This window comes from Archocentrus centrarchus, chromosome 19, assembly GCF_007364275.1.
Source record: "Archocentrus centrarchus isolate MPI-CPG fArcCen1 chromosome 19, fArcCen1, whole genome shotgun sequence".
Lineage (NCBI taxonomy): Eukaryota > Metazoa > Chordata > Actinopteri > Cichliformes > Cichlidae > Archocentrus > Archocentrus centrarchus.
The window spans coordinates 8363204-8377262 of record NC_044364.1 but is presented as its reverse complement, the minus strand read 5'-3'; the positions used below and the strand labels follow the sequence as shown (position 1 = coordinate 8377262).

Sequence of the window (14059 nt, the reverse complement as noted above, 5' to 3'; positions counted from 1 at the left end):
TGATATAGCTATTTCATGTGACTTTTGGGACGTTGCTACATTCTTGACAGATTTTCACATGGACTGATTGAATGAACAGAATGGCTCAGGACTGATTTACAGAAGAAAATTGGAGTGCTGTTGATGTTCACCGGCTATTATTTCCCTTCACTGTGAATTAAAGGTACAAGGCTTCGTTTCAACAATGGAAACTTCATTTCCAGGTGACTATGGGAGTTTGCAATCGTACCCAGACCCACAGCCAGCAGCTGCTGCAGGCCCAGGCTGCGCTTACCTCCACAAACCTATCATTGTGATGGTGATGGGCTCTCTCATGTCTGCTGCAGGCGCACTACTTTTCCTGCTCCAGTACTCAGGGGTGATTGAAGCGCCCCGCTCTGTAGCCTCGACTTGCCTGTCTTTGGGGCTGATGTTTGTGGTGATGGGGCTGGTGTGGGTCCCCATATTGAAAGAAAAGCAAAGGCGGAAACAGATCAGCCACGGGGCTTGAATAGAAGATGGAAATTACTTGCTACTGTCAAATATAAAATGCTGTTTTTCTCAGTGTGAGTGTAACTGTTTCCTGTGACACATCCACTACAGTCAAGCTGGTGTGGCTCTTGCTGATAATGGCTTGAGCACACTGTACTTTGACCATGTCACAGCAGGTTGTTTTATGTGTTTCTCTTAGTGAGGATCAGACTTCATTGCGCTTTGTATACATCAGCTGCTAACACGCAGCTTTGGAATTTCTTACACATCTGGATAAACTCTTTGGATAAACCACCACTATGTCAGCACCTGTGCAGGTGGAGCCTGTCATGGAGAAACGGTATGGAGGAGTCGGCCGCTGCAAGTGCTCATTCTGGTTCGCAGTGGCCCACGACATACTTGGTGTCTTCATTATTATGATTGGGGTGTTTGGAGGACTGGTTATCCATGATCTGTTAGTTTACGGTGGGGCCATTATCATCTTCCTCAGCTTGATCTGGTGGGTGTTCTGGTACTCGGGGAACATCGACGTGCCACCAGAGGAGCTGGAGGACGACGTGGGCATGATGAAGCAGAAGAACCGCAGACTGACCCAGGTTGTGAGGCGCGTGTCTGACCGCCTCGCCAGCGGGATCAGGAACTCATTCAGAAAGAGTGGCAGACCTGTTAGACAGGGCCCCTCAGGCGACAACATAGCCTCAAACACCAGTGCAGATGTGTCACTCTCTACAATCTATGACAGTGCCCTTCCGTCCTCTTCAAACGAATTTGTGAGAGAGACGCTGTCAGTATGAACTGCTGCATAGCAGAATGGAAATGACACCGAGACACATTGAACTTGGATCATTAGGGCCCGAGCACGAACTGTGCGAAGGCCCTATTGTTTTTGCTCTGTTTATTATATTTGACTTTTGTTGAAAAGGATTTTGTGTTTGCGCTGTCAACATGCACAAGTAATGATTAGACAACAATGGAGTGCTGTCCCGCTAAGATCCACATGATCGTATCATGCTGATAAGATGTAAACTTTGCACACTATAACAGTGTTTTACATGACATGTCACTGTTATTGATAATTGCTCGTGTAAGACTGATTTACAGATTTTAAGGCTGTGGGTACTGTAAATAGAAAATTAAAAGATGCAATTTTTAAAATAGTTTTTGTTAAAAAGCTAAATCGGTAACCTTTATTCAAATTAATATTTCATGTTAGAAAACTTCAAAGTCGCACAAAATAAACATATTGTAGTTCTGACAACACAAGAAAGCTCCATTCTTTGTTTTTGCATCATGAAAGTGATAGGTCATGCTAAGCTTAGGACATTACTTGATTCCAGATTGACTTCAAAGAAAGAAATTAGACCTTTTTGGAGCGGCACAAACCTTAATCCAATAGGTGTCGTGGGATGACCACAAGAAAACCATTCACCTCAGAGTCTGATTGAGTGTCATGAAGAATGGTACACAAATTCCCTTGAACATTGTACAGGTTTGATCTGCCGTCACAGAAGGTTTTGTTACAAACATAAGGTGACCTACTATGATGATCCTTATTTTCTGTCTCATATATATATATATATATATATATATATATATATATATATATATATATATATATATATATATATATATATATATATATATATATATATATATATATATATATATATATATATATATATATATATATATATGTACACATTTACAGTGGTAGATGCTTACAGTAAACATGCCCAAAGGTAGGTGAATCAGAGTGTTGTAAACGCTCCATATCAGGAAGTTTTTTTCTATTTTTGGCTTTGTGTGATGTCATTGAGTACATCCCTAATATGGTCACTTGTTTAATGGCTGTGAGGACAGACCTGCTGTTTAAAATGCCTTTTTTTATGTGGGTGAGTCAATCAGAAAAAAAGTTGACCTAAAGGGAGGGTAAGGTGAGCGAAAACAGACAGAGCATGACCCGAGGAGTCAGATACATAAGGACTTATTTTAAAAACTGTGATTCGTGCAAAGTTACTGCAGTGTGTGTGTGTGTGTGTGTATAAAATATACATATAGTGTTTGACATGAGCATAGGCTCCCACTAAATCATTACATTAATAACCAACACTGCGTCTTAGGGGATCTCAGTGTCAAACTCTGAACCAGTGCAGCCATCAATGTTAAAAAATGACAAAAATTACTGATATATTAAAAATGCACAATTATTAGTTTCATAAATAAGCATCCAATTGTTCTTTTTGACATGTCATTGTTACAGGCTCTGTGTCTACCTCCCTAAACACATACTCTGACTTGCCATAAAACAGACAGCACACACAATAAACAGAGTGAGAGATAAATGACAATTATTTATTCTTTTGGTTACAGTAACAGTGCCATGAAAATCTACATTGAACTTTTGTTGTTATGCAGCGTGAATGTCAAACATCCAAGAGGAGTTGTTTTCTGACTGCTGAAGTTGATTATTACATCTATAACTTCTTTCACGTGACTTAAGTCCCTGAGACTGCATACAGTAGGCTGCACCGAACACTGTGTGGCTGGCAATACGTGGCAATGTTGAATTTTCATCTCTCCTCTGTTCTGCCCTCAGGTAAGTCTCATATTGGATCCTTTGTAGGCCGTAGGCTTCATCAATTTTGCCATGCTGTTGTGTAATGTAAATGTCTTGCTTTCCTACTCAGCACTGTGTTTATTCAGTTTACATTGTAGCTCAAGTTAATAATTTATTTTATTCATTGTGCTCCATCTAGCTTTTAGATGTGGTTTTTTTTCTTGGATGCCTGGTGTGAGATTTGACTAGACACTTCAGGATTTACAGTATGCGTTTGGTCAATGTCAGCTGATCCAAAAACAGGAGTTTGGGCTGGAAATCATAACATGGCAAATCAGGCATGAAAGAGATGGTCCAGAAACTTGGTAAGAGTTTCCAGGTTTCATTTAGGGACCTTCTACCACCCCAACAATAATAATAAAAATCCTAGAAACGGCCCTGTTTAAAAGTGAGACGTTTTTAAAATTCCTTCTAACAAAAGACTACAACTCCCACTAGCGCTTTGTTGTCATATGACGTCTGTGTGTTTTGTCATGTGACCCTGGCGCTGCTATGTCAGTCCTCCGTTTCCCTTTTTCGCAGTGTCACAGGCTGCAAACTGAAAACAGTCGTTTTCTGCTCGAAACGGTCCACCACACTTTAGACACGACCTTTAGCTGTTTTAAAATTATACTCCGGTTTGTGCTTGTGGCACTTTACCTGTTTATTTGGCTGTGTACAACTCCTGCATGTCAGAGTGGTAGACTCACACAGCCCCAGCGGCTTACCGGCAGGCCTCGCTGTTCACCGACTGACCACCAGTCCTCACGCCGCCGTTGGGTGGGTCCGGCTCGGCCACAGAGGCAGCATGGTCCCGGTGCATCGCTAGCCTCGTGTGATTAAAAGCGACAGCAAGGGATGAATGGTATCTGTGGTGAACTGTTTAGCTCGGATGTTACTGGAGTTTGTTTCTAAGAATGAACGGTAAGATTTGTGGTTGCTTTCTGTTTGTTAGTTACCCATAAAATCATAACATGGCAAATCAGGCATGCAAGAGATGGTCCAGAAACTTGGTAAGAGTTTCTAAGTTTAATTTAGGGTTCTTCTAGCTGATAATATTCAACAGATGGCTTTTCTTGTTAGCCTTGGTGAAACGATAGATAGAGATCAAGAATGCTACAGGAAAATGAAGCAATCCAGCACAATTTAAATTGGATTTCTGAGGCATGAAAGTGTTACAGGTATCTTCTTTATGTAAATGTATCCAGTGTGTAAATAACTGGAAACCCCATGATGCTAAGGTCAACTGTGACACAAACCTGGAAAACACCTAACAGTTTTATTTTGAAGTGACTAGCTGGAAGTATGCTGGAAATTTCTGGGTGGCTTGAAGCTTCCAGTGAGTGGTGTGGGTTTAACGAGCCACAGACTTGAGTCCCATTAAACCCACTGGTGGATGAAAGTGATTTAAATCCCTTTGCAAACGCAGCGATGCCCCAGAGCAAGAACTTGACCAAGAGCTGCTCCAGTGGGTTGGCAGCTCTTAGATGACTGTGGATACTGCTGGAAAACTTTAAAGATGGATTAATATTTAAAATTATACATATGAATCAGAGAACAATGAGCATTAAAACTGCCATTATGCATATATTATTAGAGCTGCAGCTAATGACTGCTCTGAAACTTGATTCATCTGCCATTTTTTTTCTGGAATAATTCATTATTCTCTCGGTCCATAAAAAGCTAATCTAAAACATTGTTCCACAGTGCTTCTAGAGGTTAAAGAACCCTCATGGTAGCTTTTTAATATTGATGTCCATAAGCTCAGCAGTTCTTAAACGCAGATCTTCAAAGTCTGTTTTTATGTTGGTTGCGAGGACCCATTACTTGCCACACAAGTTCATTTCCTTCCTCTCTTCATTGTCATGAATAATGAATGCAGTAACAAGAAATGATGGCAAATTTAATCTATGGTGATGTAATTTTCTTCTTTCCTCCTCATTGGACATTTTATCTTTTTTTTGTTTGTGTTTACCCTCTGCAGGCACCCAGCAGAGTGATACGAAAAGGCAGCACCTCCTGGAGAGGCTGCTGGATGCTGTAAAGCAGGTGAGTTACCTGCTGTTACACGTTCTTCATGTTGGAGACAGCATAATCAGATTATAATAATAAGATTACCGTAAAATTACATAAAGCGCCTCGTGAAAATGTTTAGGGAAAAAAAAAAAAGGAGTGTTCAGTAATTCACATATTGTATGTGAGCTTGTGTTTGTAAATCATCATGACTGCTACAGTCCAGATAGACTGAGTGAGCTTTAATAATCTAAGACTTTTATTTTCAGGAAATCATCTCACATTGGAAGTGTGACATGTTTTGAGCGACCTTTTCTTTGGAACTGACTTTTTTTTGAATTCCCGGTCGACATTTGTGGTGTCTGAATATGTTACAGTTCCTTCTGTCTCCTGTACTATAAACACAATGGAGGAAGTAAAACTGAGCACTATTAACAGTCTCTGTAACACAATCTTCTGTGGAAAGGAGTTTCAAAATGTGGGTTGGGTGTATAATAAACGAAGTACAATAACCGGGAATACAAACCCCTTTCCAAGAAAAGCTGCAGTTATTTATAAAATATATATATTGGAACGTACTGCAGTCTGTCTGCGTTCATAAATTAGACGGCAGTCATTTTCAAACCTTCACCAAGCTGTCTGAGAGTGATGGCAGTCACTCCAAATCAGACTGCAATTGTATGGAGAGATGTTGCGTCCCACCAGGCGACCTGGTTGATGCTCAGCCTCTGGGTGATGAGTTGGTCACTGCAGCTACTCCAACAGCAAAAAAAAAATTGCTGCAATCATATTAGTTGCACAATGAATTACAGGATTCAATCATGTACTATATATAATATCATTAAAAAAAATCATAAATCAATTGAAAAAAATATGATTGTGTAGTGAAATCATAAAAAGTTTCAAATACTTTTTTGTTTTATGAACATGGCATTCTCCAAGCTCGTTATGAGTGCACAGTTCAAAAGCCAGCACCCATGATGGATGACATCATCAGTGCTGAACGGTGAGAACAGGTTTTGACGCAACACATGTTGCCATCCAGCAACATGTGTTGTGATTTGATGAAATAGGCCTTACCTATTTCATCAAATCACATTCTGGACATCGTAATGTGGTTGCACATTATTGGAGAGAAAAAAAAAAAACAGGTGCCAAAACTGTTTAGTAGCTCAAATCCTACCAGATTGGGTTTGATGTGATGCTTTGAGGGGAAAGTGAAACTGCATGTACAGTATCAGAACTACTTTGGACTCTGACACTGTGTAAAATGCAAATATCAAACCTGAGATCAGTGCTGCGACTCAGACAAGCTTCCTTCTCAGATTTGCAGCACCAGCCAAACACCTCCAGTTAATTCACAAAGGTCAGATCAAAAGCTCTGTTTGGCCTTTAATCCATTTTCTGCAGGTCATTTATTTTGTCTTTAATCAGGACTCTTGTAGCCACATGCCAGGAGAGGTGTATCAGGTGTGAGATGTTACCTGTGTTCCGTGGCTACGTCTTCCATTTAAAGCCTTGAAATTTTAGAAATGTACTATTAGACTTTTTGAACCAGACAGACGTACGCTGAAGAAAGAAATGCCATTTCCTCATATCTTTCCAGTGCCAAATCCGCTTTGGAGGAAGAAAGGAGATTGCCACAGACTCAGACAGCAGGTAAGAGAAGCTGCCTGTTCCCCAGAAATTCTTTTGCTTTATCACTGTGTTTATTTAGCATTCCAAGAGGTGGTTTGTTTTATGTGTGCAGCTCCAGGTCACTCGATGTTGTCGTGCTTTAGCCTCTTCAGTACAGCGATGTGGCAATATGCCCAGCTTTGTTTATTACTTTCTAAACAACAAAATCATTTTTTTAAATGGGGAGAAATGTTTTTTGGTCTGAGAGCTTTACAAGACTTTCCATCATATCTAAGCGGTGAGAATGTTCTCCTTTATGATGTTAATGGTGGGTATGTAAGAAAAATGATGTACCAACTTTGTTTCATTAGAGCTTCATGCTGAGAGAGAACGCTATTGATTCATACTCTGTGCTGCTCAGATCTCATTTTCAGCTCTTAGTACCAGTTTTTAAGATTCAATATCGTGTCTCCATTGTAGATGAAGAACATTTATAAAAGATAGGTTTTGAAAATGTGTGCCGATAGTAGGATGGATGGCCCTTTTCCTCCTCAGCCCAGAGGATGCTGTATCCATGACTTCCAAAAGGAATTATATTTTTATTGGTTGGTCCACAGTACAGTTTTCCACTTCTCCTAAGTTCATCTTAAAGGTGGCAGGTCTGGAGCTTTTCTATATTTTTTTATTTTTTATTTTGCATTTGTCAACGCAGTGACGGACTGTGTTCACTGAAAATGTTTTTTGAGAACTGCTCAGTGCAGTGCTTCCTGAGGACTTGAAGAGGTTTTCGTGTTTGTACTTTGCATACAGAGATTTCTCTGGATTTTCCGACTCTTTTGATGGTATCATGGGCTGTAGATACAGAAACTGCCTGTGATGACGTACATGAGGTCCGATTGCATTTGTATACATACAGTCATCACTCTGGGCAGTCTGATAGCTCCTCTTTACCAAGCCCAGCTGCACCGTGGAGCTGCATTGTGTATAACAAAAGTTATTTTACATAATTGGTTCAATTTTGGTCAGTTTACTCATAACATTGCATATTGTATGTGACATGTATACATACCCCACATGATGCTTGGTAGACCCAGCAGAAAAGACCATCACATTGTAATAATAGAAGTGAAAAAAAGTGTGTGGTGATGACCAACTGGCCTCAGCACAGATACCCCTTTAAATATAGCCTATGATCTTGCCATTCCCCTGCTTGAATATGCCTTCTAACAGTATAAAGTGAGACCTCTGCTGTTGTGAGCCGGGCAGAAGGCCTCCAAAATCCAGTGAGAGAACTTTGCCTCTGGCAGAACTAACAAAGAGGAAAAACACACACTCAGGACAGGTGTAGTGTTGAGGGGCATAGTGTTGAAGCTGCAGGGATAACCCTAGGAAAATCTGCCACATTAAGGCCTTGGAGAACTGAGGACAAAAGGGATACGCAAATAAAGCACTGAGCTCATCCAGATAAGTTGTGTGAGAACTAGTGAATTGTTGTATAAAAGATATTTTATGTCTATAATAGATTTATTGGACCACATATTATCAGAATATCTTATTTGACATGTGCTGTCCTGAGTTAACTGAGCGTTAACGTAGCATTCACTAGTTGTAATTTGATCTGAATGTATACCCCAAACTACGTCCAGGGTTGTTTAAAATGCACAGCAGTCTACACTGAACTGTGCTGACAAGTGGATGATACCACTGCCCCCCACCCCATTTCTTCTTGTTATTGTAACCTGTCTTTGTCTCTGCAGGGTGATCTGTCTGTGCGCCCAGTTTGAAGCAGTTCTGCAGCATGGTCTGAGGAAGAGCAGAGGTCTGGCCCTCACAGCTGCTGCTCTCAAGCAGGCTGCAGGCTTCAGCAGCAAGACTGAAACAGGTACATGTTTAACAGGCTGCGAGGTTACTATGTGCCTGTTAAATTGTGGGTATAAAGTTGAAAAGTGGAGCAGAAACTTAACGTTAGCCCCAATTACCTTGGAAAAGCAGCACTTTGAAAACTCCCCTCTCTACTTGGTAGCTTGTTTGGTATTTTGAAAGTTACTGGAAGGTTGAAGGATGTGGATGTGCCAGTAGTATGCTTTCAGTTGCAGAATAACCACTTGTACACATGATGCTTAGATTTCTGAGAGGATTTCAGGGGCTCCCTCTTCCACTACCTTTGCTGGTATTACCTGTCTGACTTCAAATCTACCTGTGCAACTATCTCAGTGTGTGGTGGGCAGCTTCTGTGGGTTTGTATCCCCACTATGTGCTATTAGTTAGGTGGCGTTTTTGGCATGCTGGAGGGCAGGGCCATTATAAATTTGAGAACTTTAAACTACACTGTTTATACTGTATAATATTAAGACAGTGTAGCTATGCGTGACTTCTGTAATGTATAATCATTAGCATATGCGATATTTTCCTGTATTTCACAGTCAATTAGAAGCCAGGATTGTGCCTGAAATCAAGGATTTGGAGCTCACTAATGAAGCCAGGGCCTCTGACAAAGCTAGGGATAGCAGCCATAATTTTTATCACATTGTTCTGAGGTCATACAGTAATTGTATGCAAACCAGCAGCATAACACTCATCCCTATTAATTACCACACCTCAGAAAGTACTACATTAAAACAGACCTGTATATTTCTTTTATATTCCAGTTCTTGTGCTGTAGATAAGAATAAAATTGTTTGAGTTCTGGGGAGAGAACAAAGTATAGAGAGGTGACAGTCAGGATGGAGCTGTGTGAGAAGAGGTGCAAGAGAGGTCCCCTTTTCTGTTAATGAGAGGGGAGATGTGCTGACGGCTCCTGGAGTTTCTTTAGCAGCAGCTTTGCTGACCTTTTGTACTCTTATTTAATTCAAGAATAGTTGTTTTTCCACAATGAAATGGAGCTTTTTCTTCCTTTTTTCCATGCCTTATCATGATCTCTCTTTTTTTTTTTTCCCCTCAATCTTTCTCCTCCACCTCTTTCCTTTTGTTCCCCCATTAGAGTTGACTTTCTGGTTTTATGTAAAGGAGCACCTGAACCGCCATGAGCTCCAGCGATTTTACTCCCTACGCCACATCTCCTCAGAGCTTGGCCGAGGTCGCGCCTGGCTGCGCTGTGCCCTGAACGAGCACTCGCTGGAGCGCTACCTGCACACACTGCTGGCTGACCGCCCACGTCTCGGGTTAGTAATAAGTCACCTTGTCAGTTATGCTGTGCAAATCTGGAATTTTCTCAACTGTGTAGGATTTTCTCTTTTTCCTCTTGTTTATAGATCTTTTCTGTTTTCTAGATCTTACTATGAAGACTGGGCTTTTGTGCTTGATGAAGAGAGAGCAAGTATGCTTCCCACCATGGCTGCAGGTGCGATTATTGGCGGCAAACACACTCCAGAGTTGACTGAAGTAGGGATGTGCCATGCTAAACACACTAAATAACAGACCATGGTGTAAATTAAGATACACCAGGGTGTAGATAAAATAGCTAAAAATTATGGACGAAGATTTAAAGCTCTTATAAAAAGAAAAGTCTTTAAGCCCTTTCTAAAACTGTCCAAAGTTTGAGGCGCTCTCAGTTCAGATGGAAGCGAGTTCCATAGACGAGGGGCAACCGCACAGAAAGCCCGGTCACCCATAGTCCGTAAATTTGTCTTTGGTACGATGAGGGAGTTTGTGTGAGCCGATCTGGAGGAGCGTGTCATACATTTTAAAGAAAGAAGTTCTTTAAGGTAGGAAGGGGCATTGCCATAGACGCATTGATAGGGAAGAAGAGCAACCTTATAGTCAATCCTGTAAGAAACAGGAAGCCAGTGGAGGGACTGAAGAGTTGGTGTAATCTGATTGTATTTGCGAACTCCCTTCAGTATCCGGGCCGCAGCGTTTTGAATGTACTGGAGTTTCTGAAGACTCTTGTTGGGGATGCCGACAAAGAGTGCATTACGGTATTCCAGTCTGGAAGAGACAAATGCATGGACCAGTTTCTCTGCATCTTGGAGAGTTAAGACAGGGCGGATTTTTGCAATATTGCGAAGGTGGTAAAATGAGATTTTACTAAGGTGGTTTATATGGAGTTCCATGTTGAGTTGGGGATCCATCCTAACACCAAGATTGGTAACTGATGAGGAGAGAGGAATACTGTGTCCGAGAAAAGATAAACTAACGATGGGTGATGATTTGATCTGGTGGGGATTACCAATCATGATTGCTTCTGTTTTAGAGCTGTTAAGCCGGAGAAAATTATCTTCCATCCATCCCTTGACCTCCTCCAGACATTTAACAATGTTTTAACATTTAATTTAACAACAAATGTTATGCTAACATAGCAGGATAATATGGTGTTCAAACTTCAATACAGATTTACAGCACTGTGCAAAAGTCTTGAGTCACCCTTTATTTCTTTATATTTTGCTTCCAAGGAACCAAACTTCTCCAGGCTTTCTGAAGGTCTTTAAACATTTTTCACTCATTTTCCAGTCCAGTCCTTATACCTGCTTATTTTTTTTCCTTTGTTAAGCTACTGAACACTGACCTATGAATCATTCAAGCATAAAAAAAGCATCTAACTCAAGGGGTGAAGTTTATTAGTGCGGCCCTCCACAACAATCCCAGTTTCTAATGTGGGCTCTTGGGAAAATTAATTGCCCGCCCCTGCCACAGAGACTTCAGGCTGTGTTGAAGAATAGTGGTGGTCATACCAAATATTGACTTTCAAACTTGGTAGAATTGTGCAAACTCTATCTTTGCCTTCTATACTTTATTTCCATGTATGTTTGCACATGTTTCAATAAATCGCTGCACTTATTTCCCATTTTCCTAGCAAAATCTAAAGAAAGGAGGGGTGGTGCAAAACCTTTGCACAGTACTGCTACTGGTATACTGTTACAGTGGCAGTATACCAGCTTGCACAAAACTCAAGCAACTGAGTGTAAGAAGGAACAGCTTAAACTGATTGTTTTTAGCCACTCTGACATCAGACAGCGATTTCCAAACTGCTACCTAGAGATTAGCATTTTATCTAAAGCAATTTTGTTGCAGCCAGGCGTGACTGCATTCAGAAGAGTCTAGGTAGCTTGAATTCATCCATAGACTGTATGCGTGTGTTGCCCCACAAATCACCAACTTGATGGAGGGCCTGTTGGTACAATTAACCACACGGTATTATTTCTCAGCGAGCTGCACTGAAGATGCTCCAAAAGGCAGCAACACCATAAACACTGTTAAAAAGGTCAGTTCAGTGACTCAGATGATGCCTAACAGGCAGCTAGGGAGCTACAGATGTCCATGTCGGCATCCATCTGACATTCAAAGTGTTTGAGATGTATAAAATTCAACTCCATTCTGGGACCAGCAGTTTGTTGTTTCATTTTCGAGCGTCTTATGTAGCCCTTCTCCTATGACTGAGCCTGAGATGTCCTAACTTGGCCTACAGAGGGAATACCCTTTTGAAATATGGTTCTTTTGCTGTTGCCATCTCTAGGCTGGGTTATATTTCTTGCTCCATTACTGGTGAAGATGTAAATTCGGCCAACTTACGGCTGTATGTTTAATCTTTAATGTCGTGTTCTAGTCTAACGAGCATTACCGAACACATTCAGTCTCACAAACATGGCTTCACACAAACAGAGCTGCTGTAAAACGCAGGAAACGTACTGACTTTGCACTTTCCTTGTTAAGCATGACTGGATTTTTGCTGACAGTTTAAGCTCTGACCCTGTTTATGTTAATGGGTGTACTTGTACTGTTGAACTATTGATGAGCGCAACTCAGATGAAAAACAAACCATAAAATTATTTAGAATTTATACCGCTGATCTTATGCTAGAGCTTTTATTCTCTCTCTCTTTTTTTTTTTTTTTTTTACTCAGGCAGATTTAGTTTGTGTACTTTCACTGTGTGCACTCAGAAATGCTTACCAAGCACAAAGCAAGTTCAAAAGTTTTATGTGATTTAACAGGCCTGAATTAGATTTCACCTCTTTCTCTCTCTGTGTGCTGCACTCAGGTTTGAACTCCATTCTGTTTGCCATTAACATTGACAACAGTGACCTGAATGGCGGTGTAACACGTGGAAGCTCCTCAGTGTCGCACCTCCTCAAGGAGTCCACGCAGGGCATCGGCAGCCTGTGGAAAGAGTCCACTCAGGGGGTTAGCAGCCTGCTGCGAGAGATCAGCACAGCCACAGCTGTGGTGCCCGGCTTCACCCCCAAAGGGGATGGAGCTTCCGACCCACTCCCTGTGGTGCCCCGCAGCACATCTGCCGGTAGGAAACTGCAGCGTTTGACTTGCTCTGTTACGCAAGAAATGTGTGATATCCTGTTATTATGCATGTATTGTTGTGCTTTCTAACAGCAGTTTTTGCAGCTGATAGATCAAAAATGGTGGTGTAGACCGTTTCTGTTGTTTTGCTCTGTTTTAGTATTGTAACATACTGCATATGTATTCTTGAAAGTGTCACAGAACCAGCACAAAACACACATGGCTCAGTTTGTGCTTACATAATGGATGCTTAAACAAGGATGCGACTCAAGGCGTCTGCAGCAGAGATGAAATCCCACCGTGAAGTGTGACCTCATTTAGCAGTCTGCCCCAGTCTGTCCCACTGGGGAAAACTCACACCATTTTCTCTCCATATGTTCTCCTCAATGGGACTAAAATGCCTTTAAACTTTAGCTGTGCGGTGCTAAAACTTTCTGCTGAAATGAATGTAAATGAAATTCTAAGCTGCTGCGCCAGCTCCTCGAAGTGGGAAAGCATATTCAGATTATTCACTGGTAGAAGACTTGCTAATGCACAGCCAGCCTCTTTGGCTCTGAGACGAAAGAGACAGACTTTCTTTTATTATCATTCATCTGTCTCTCACAAAAGCCTTAGAAATGATGATAATTGCTCAGCAGTCATCATGAGTCTACCATATCAGCTACTTTTGAAACAGGCAGGGAACTAAATCCAACGTTAGTCTCAAATATGAAGACACATAGCCAGGAAATGCATCACTTTTGTCAACAGCGACAGATTTTTCTTTTATTCTAAGCTCGCATCAGTTTTTTCCTCATTATGCACAGTCCAGGACAGAAAAAAGTGCACATGTTCTGTAATTTGCAAACAGGGCTGCTCCCAATTCTGTTGCCAGTTCACTCCCTATGCTCGGTACAATTTTGAATTTTGCATTGCACAAATTTCAGTTCAAAGCAGTTTGATTTATCAAAAGTATTGCTGGTGCGAAAAAAGCCTCCCACATAATAATACAATCCAGATTTGCTCTGCAGATCTTTAAATGAAACTATGGTTTGTGGAGTTTGCTAAACTGTAAATAGTTCTTTCACCTTTAGCTGTTTATTTGCACATTAATTATTAATGAAAATTTTGCATTCAGGCAAAGCAGCTGGTAA

The 14059-nt window shown here is 41.0% G+C and overlaps 2 protein-coding genes across 3 annotated transcripts in view; both read left to right on the top strand.

Moving 5' to 3' along the window:
• The first annotated feature begins 662 nt into the window (after nucleotides 1–662).
• Nucleotides 663–1647, top strand: LOC115798819 (transmembrane protein 238-like). Its single transcript, XM_030755792.1, has one exon. It carries the CDS (start codon nucleotides 771–773, stop codon nucleotides 1263–1265), a length of 495 nt encoding a protein of 164 aa, XP_030611652.1. The 5' UTR covers nucleotides 663–770; the 3' UTR covers nucleotides 1266–1647.
• Nucleotides 1648–3027: 1380 nt separating this feature from the next.
• Nucleotides 3028–14059, top strand: part of snx29 (sorting nexin 29) — a 143103-nt gene continuing 132071 nt past the window's right edge. Inside the window, exons 1-7 of one of the 2 annotated variants that reach the window (XM_030755025.1) lie at nucleotides 3028–3067; nucleotides 5052–5116; nucleotides 6687–6739; nucleotides 8455–8579; nucleotides 9678–9858; nucleotides 9967–10037; nucleotides 12673–12930. In XM_030755025.1, coding sequence (XP_030610885.1) covers nucleotides 3031–3067; nucleotides 5052–5116; nucleotides 6687–6739; nucleotides 8455–8579; nucleotides 9678–9858; nucleotides 9967–10037; nucleotides 12673–12930 — 790 coding nt within the window. In that variant the 5' untranslated portion in view covers nucleotides 3028–3030. Of the gene's footprint in view, nucleotides 3068–3596; nucleotides 3992–5051; nucleotides 5117–6686; nucleotides 6740–8454; nucleotides 8580–9677; nucleotides 9859–9966; nucleotides 10038–12672; nucleotides 12931–14059 lie in introns of those variants that run through there. The other variant, XM_030755026.1, reaches the window with a different exon arrangement.

What these genes read in the sequence shown, in the direction of transcription:
- LOC115798819 (XM_030755792.1), top strand. Translation starts at nt 771, where the DNA reads ATGTCAGCACCTGTGCAGGTGGAGCCTGTCATGGAGAAACGGTATGGA.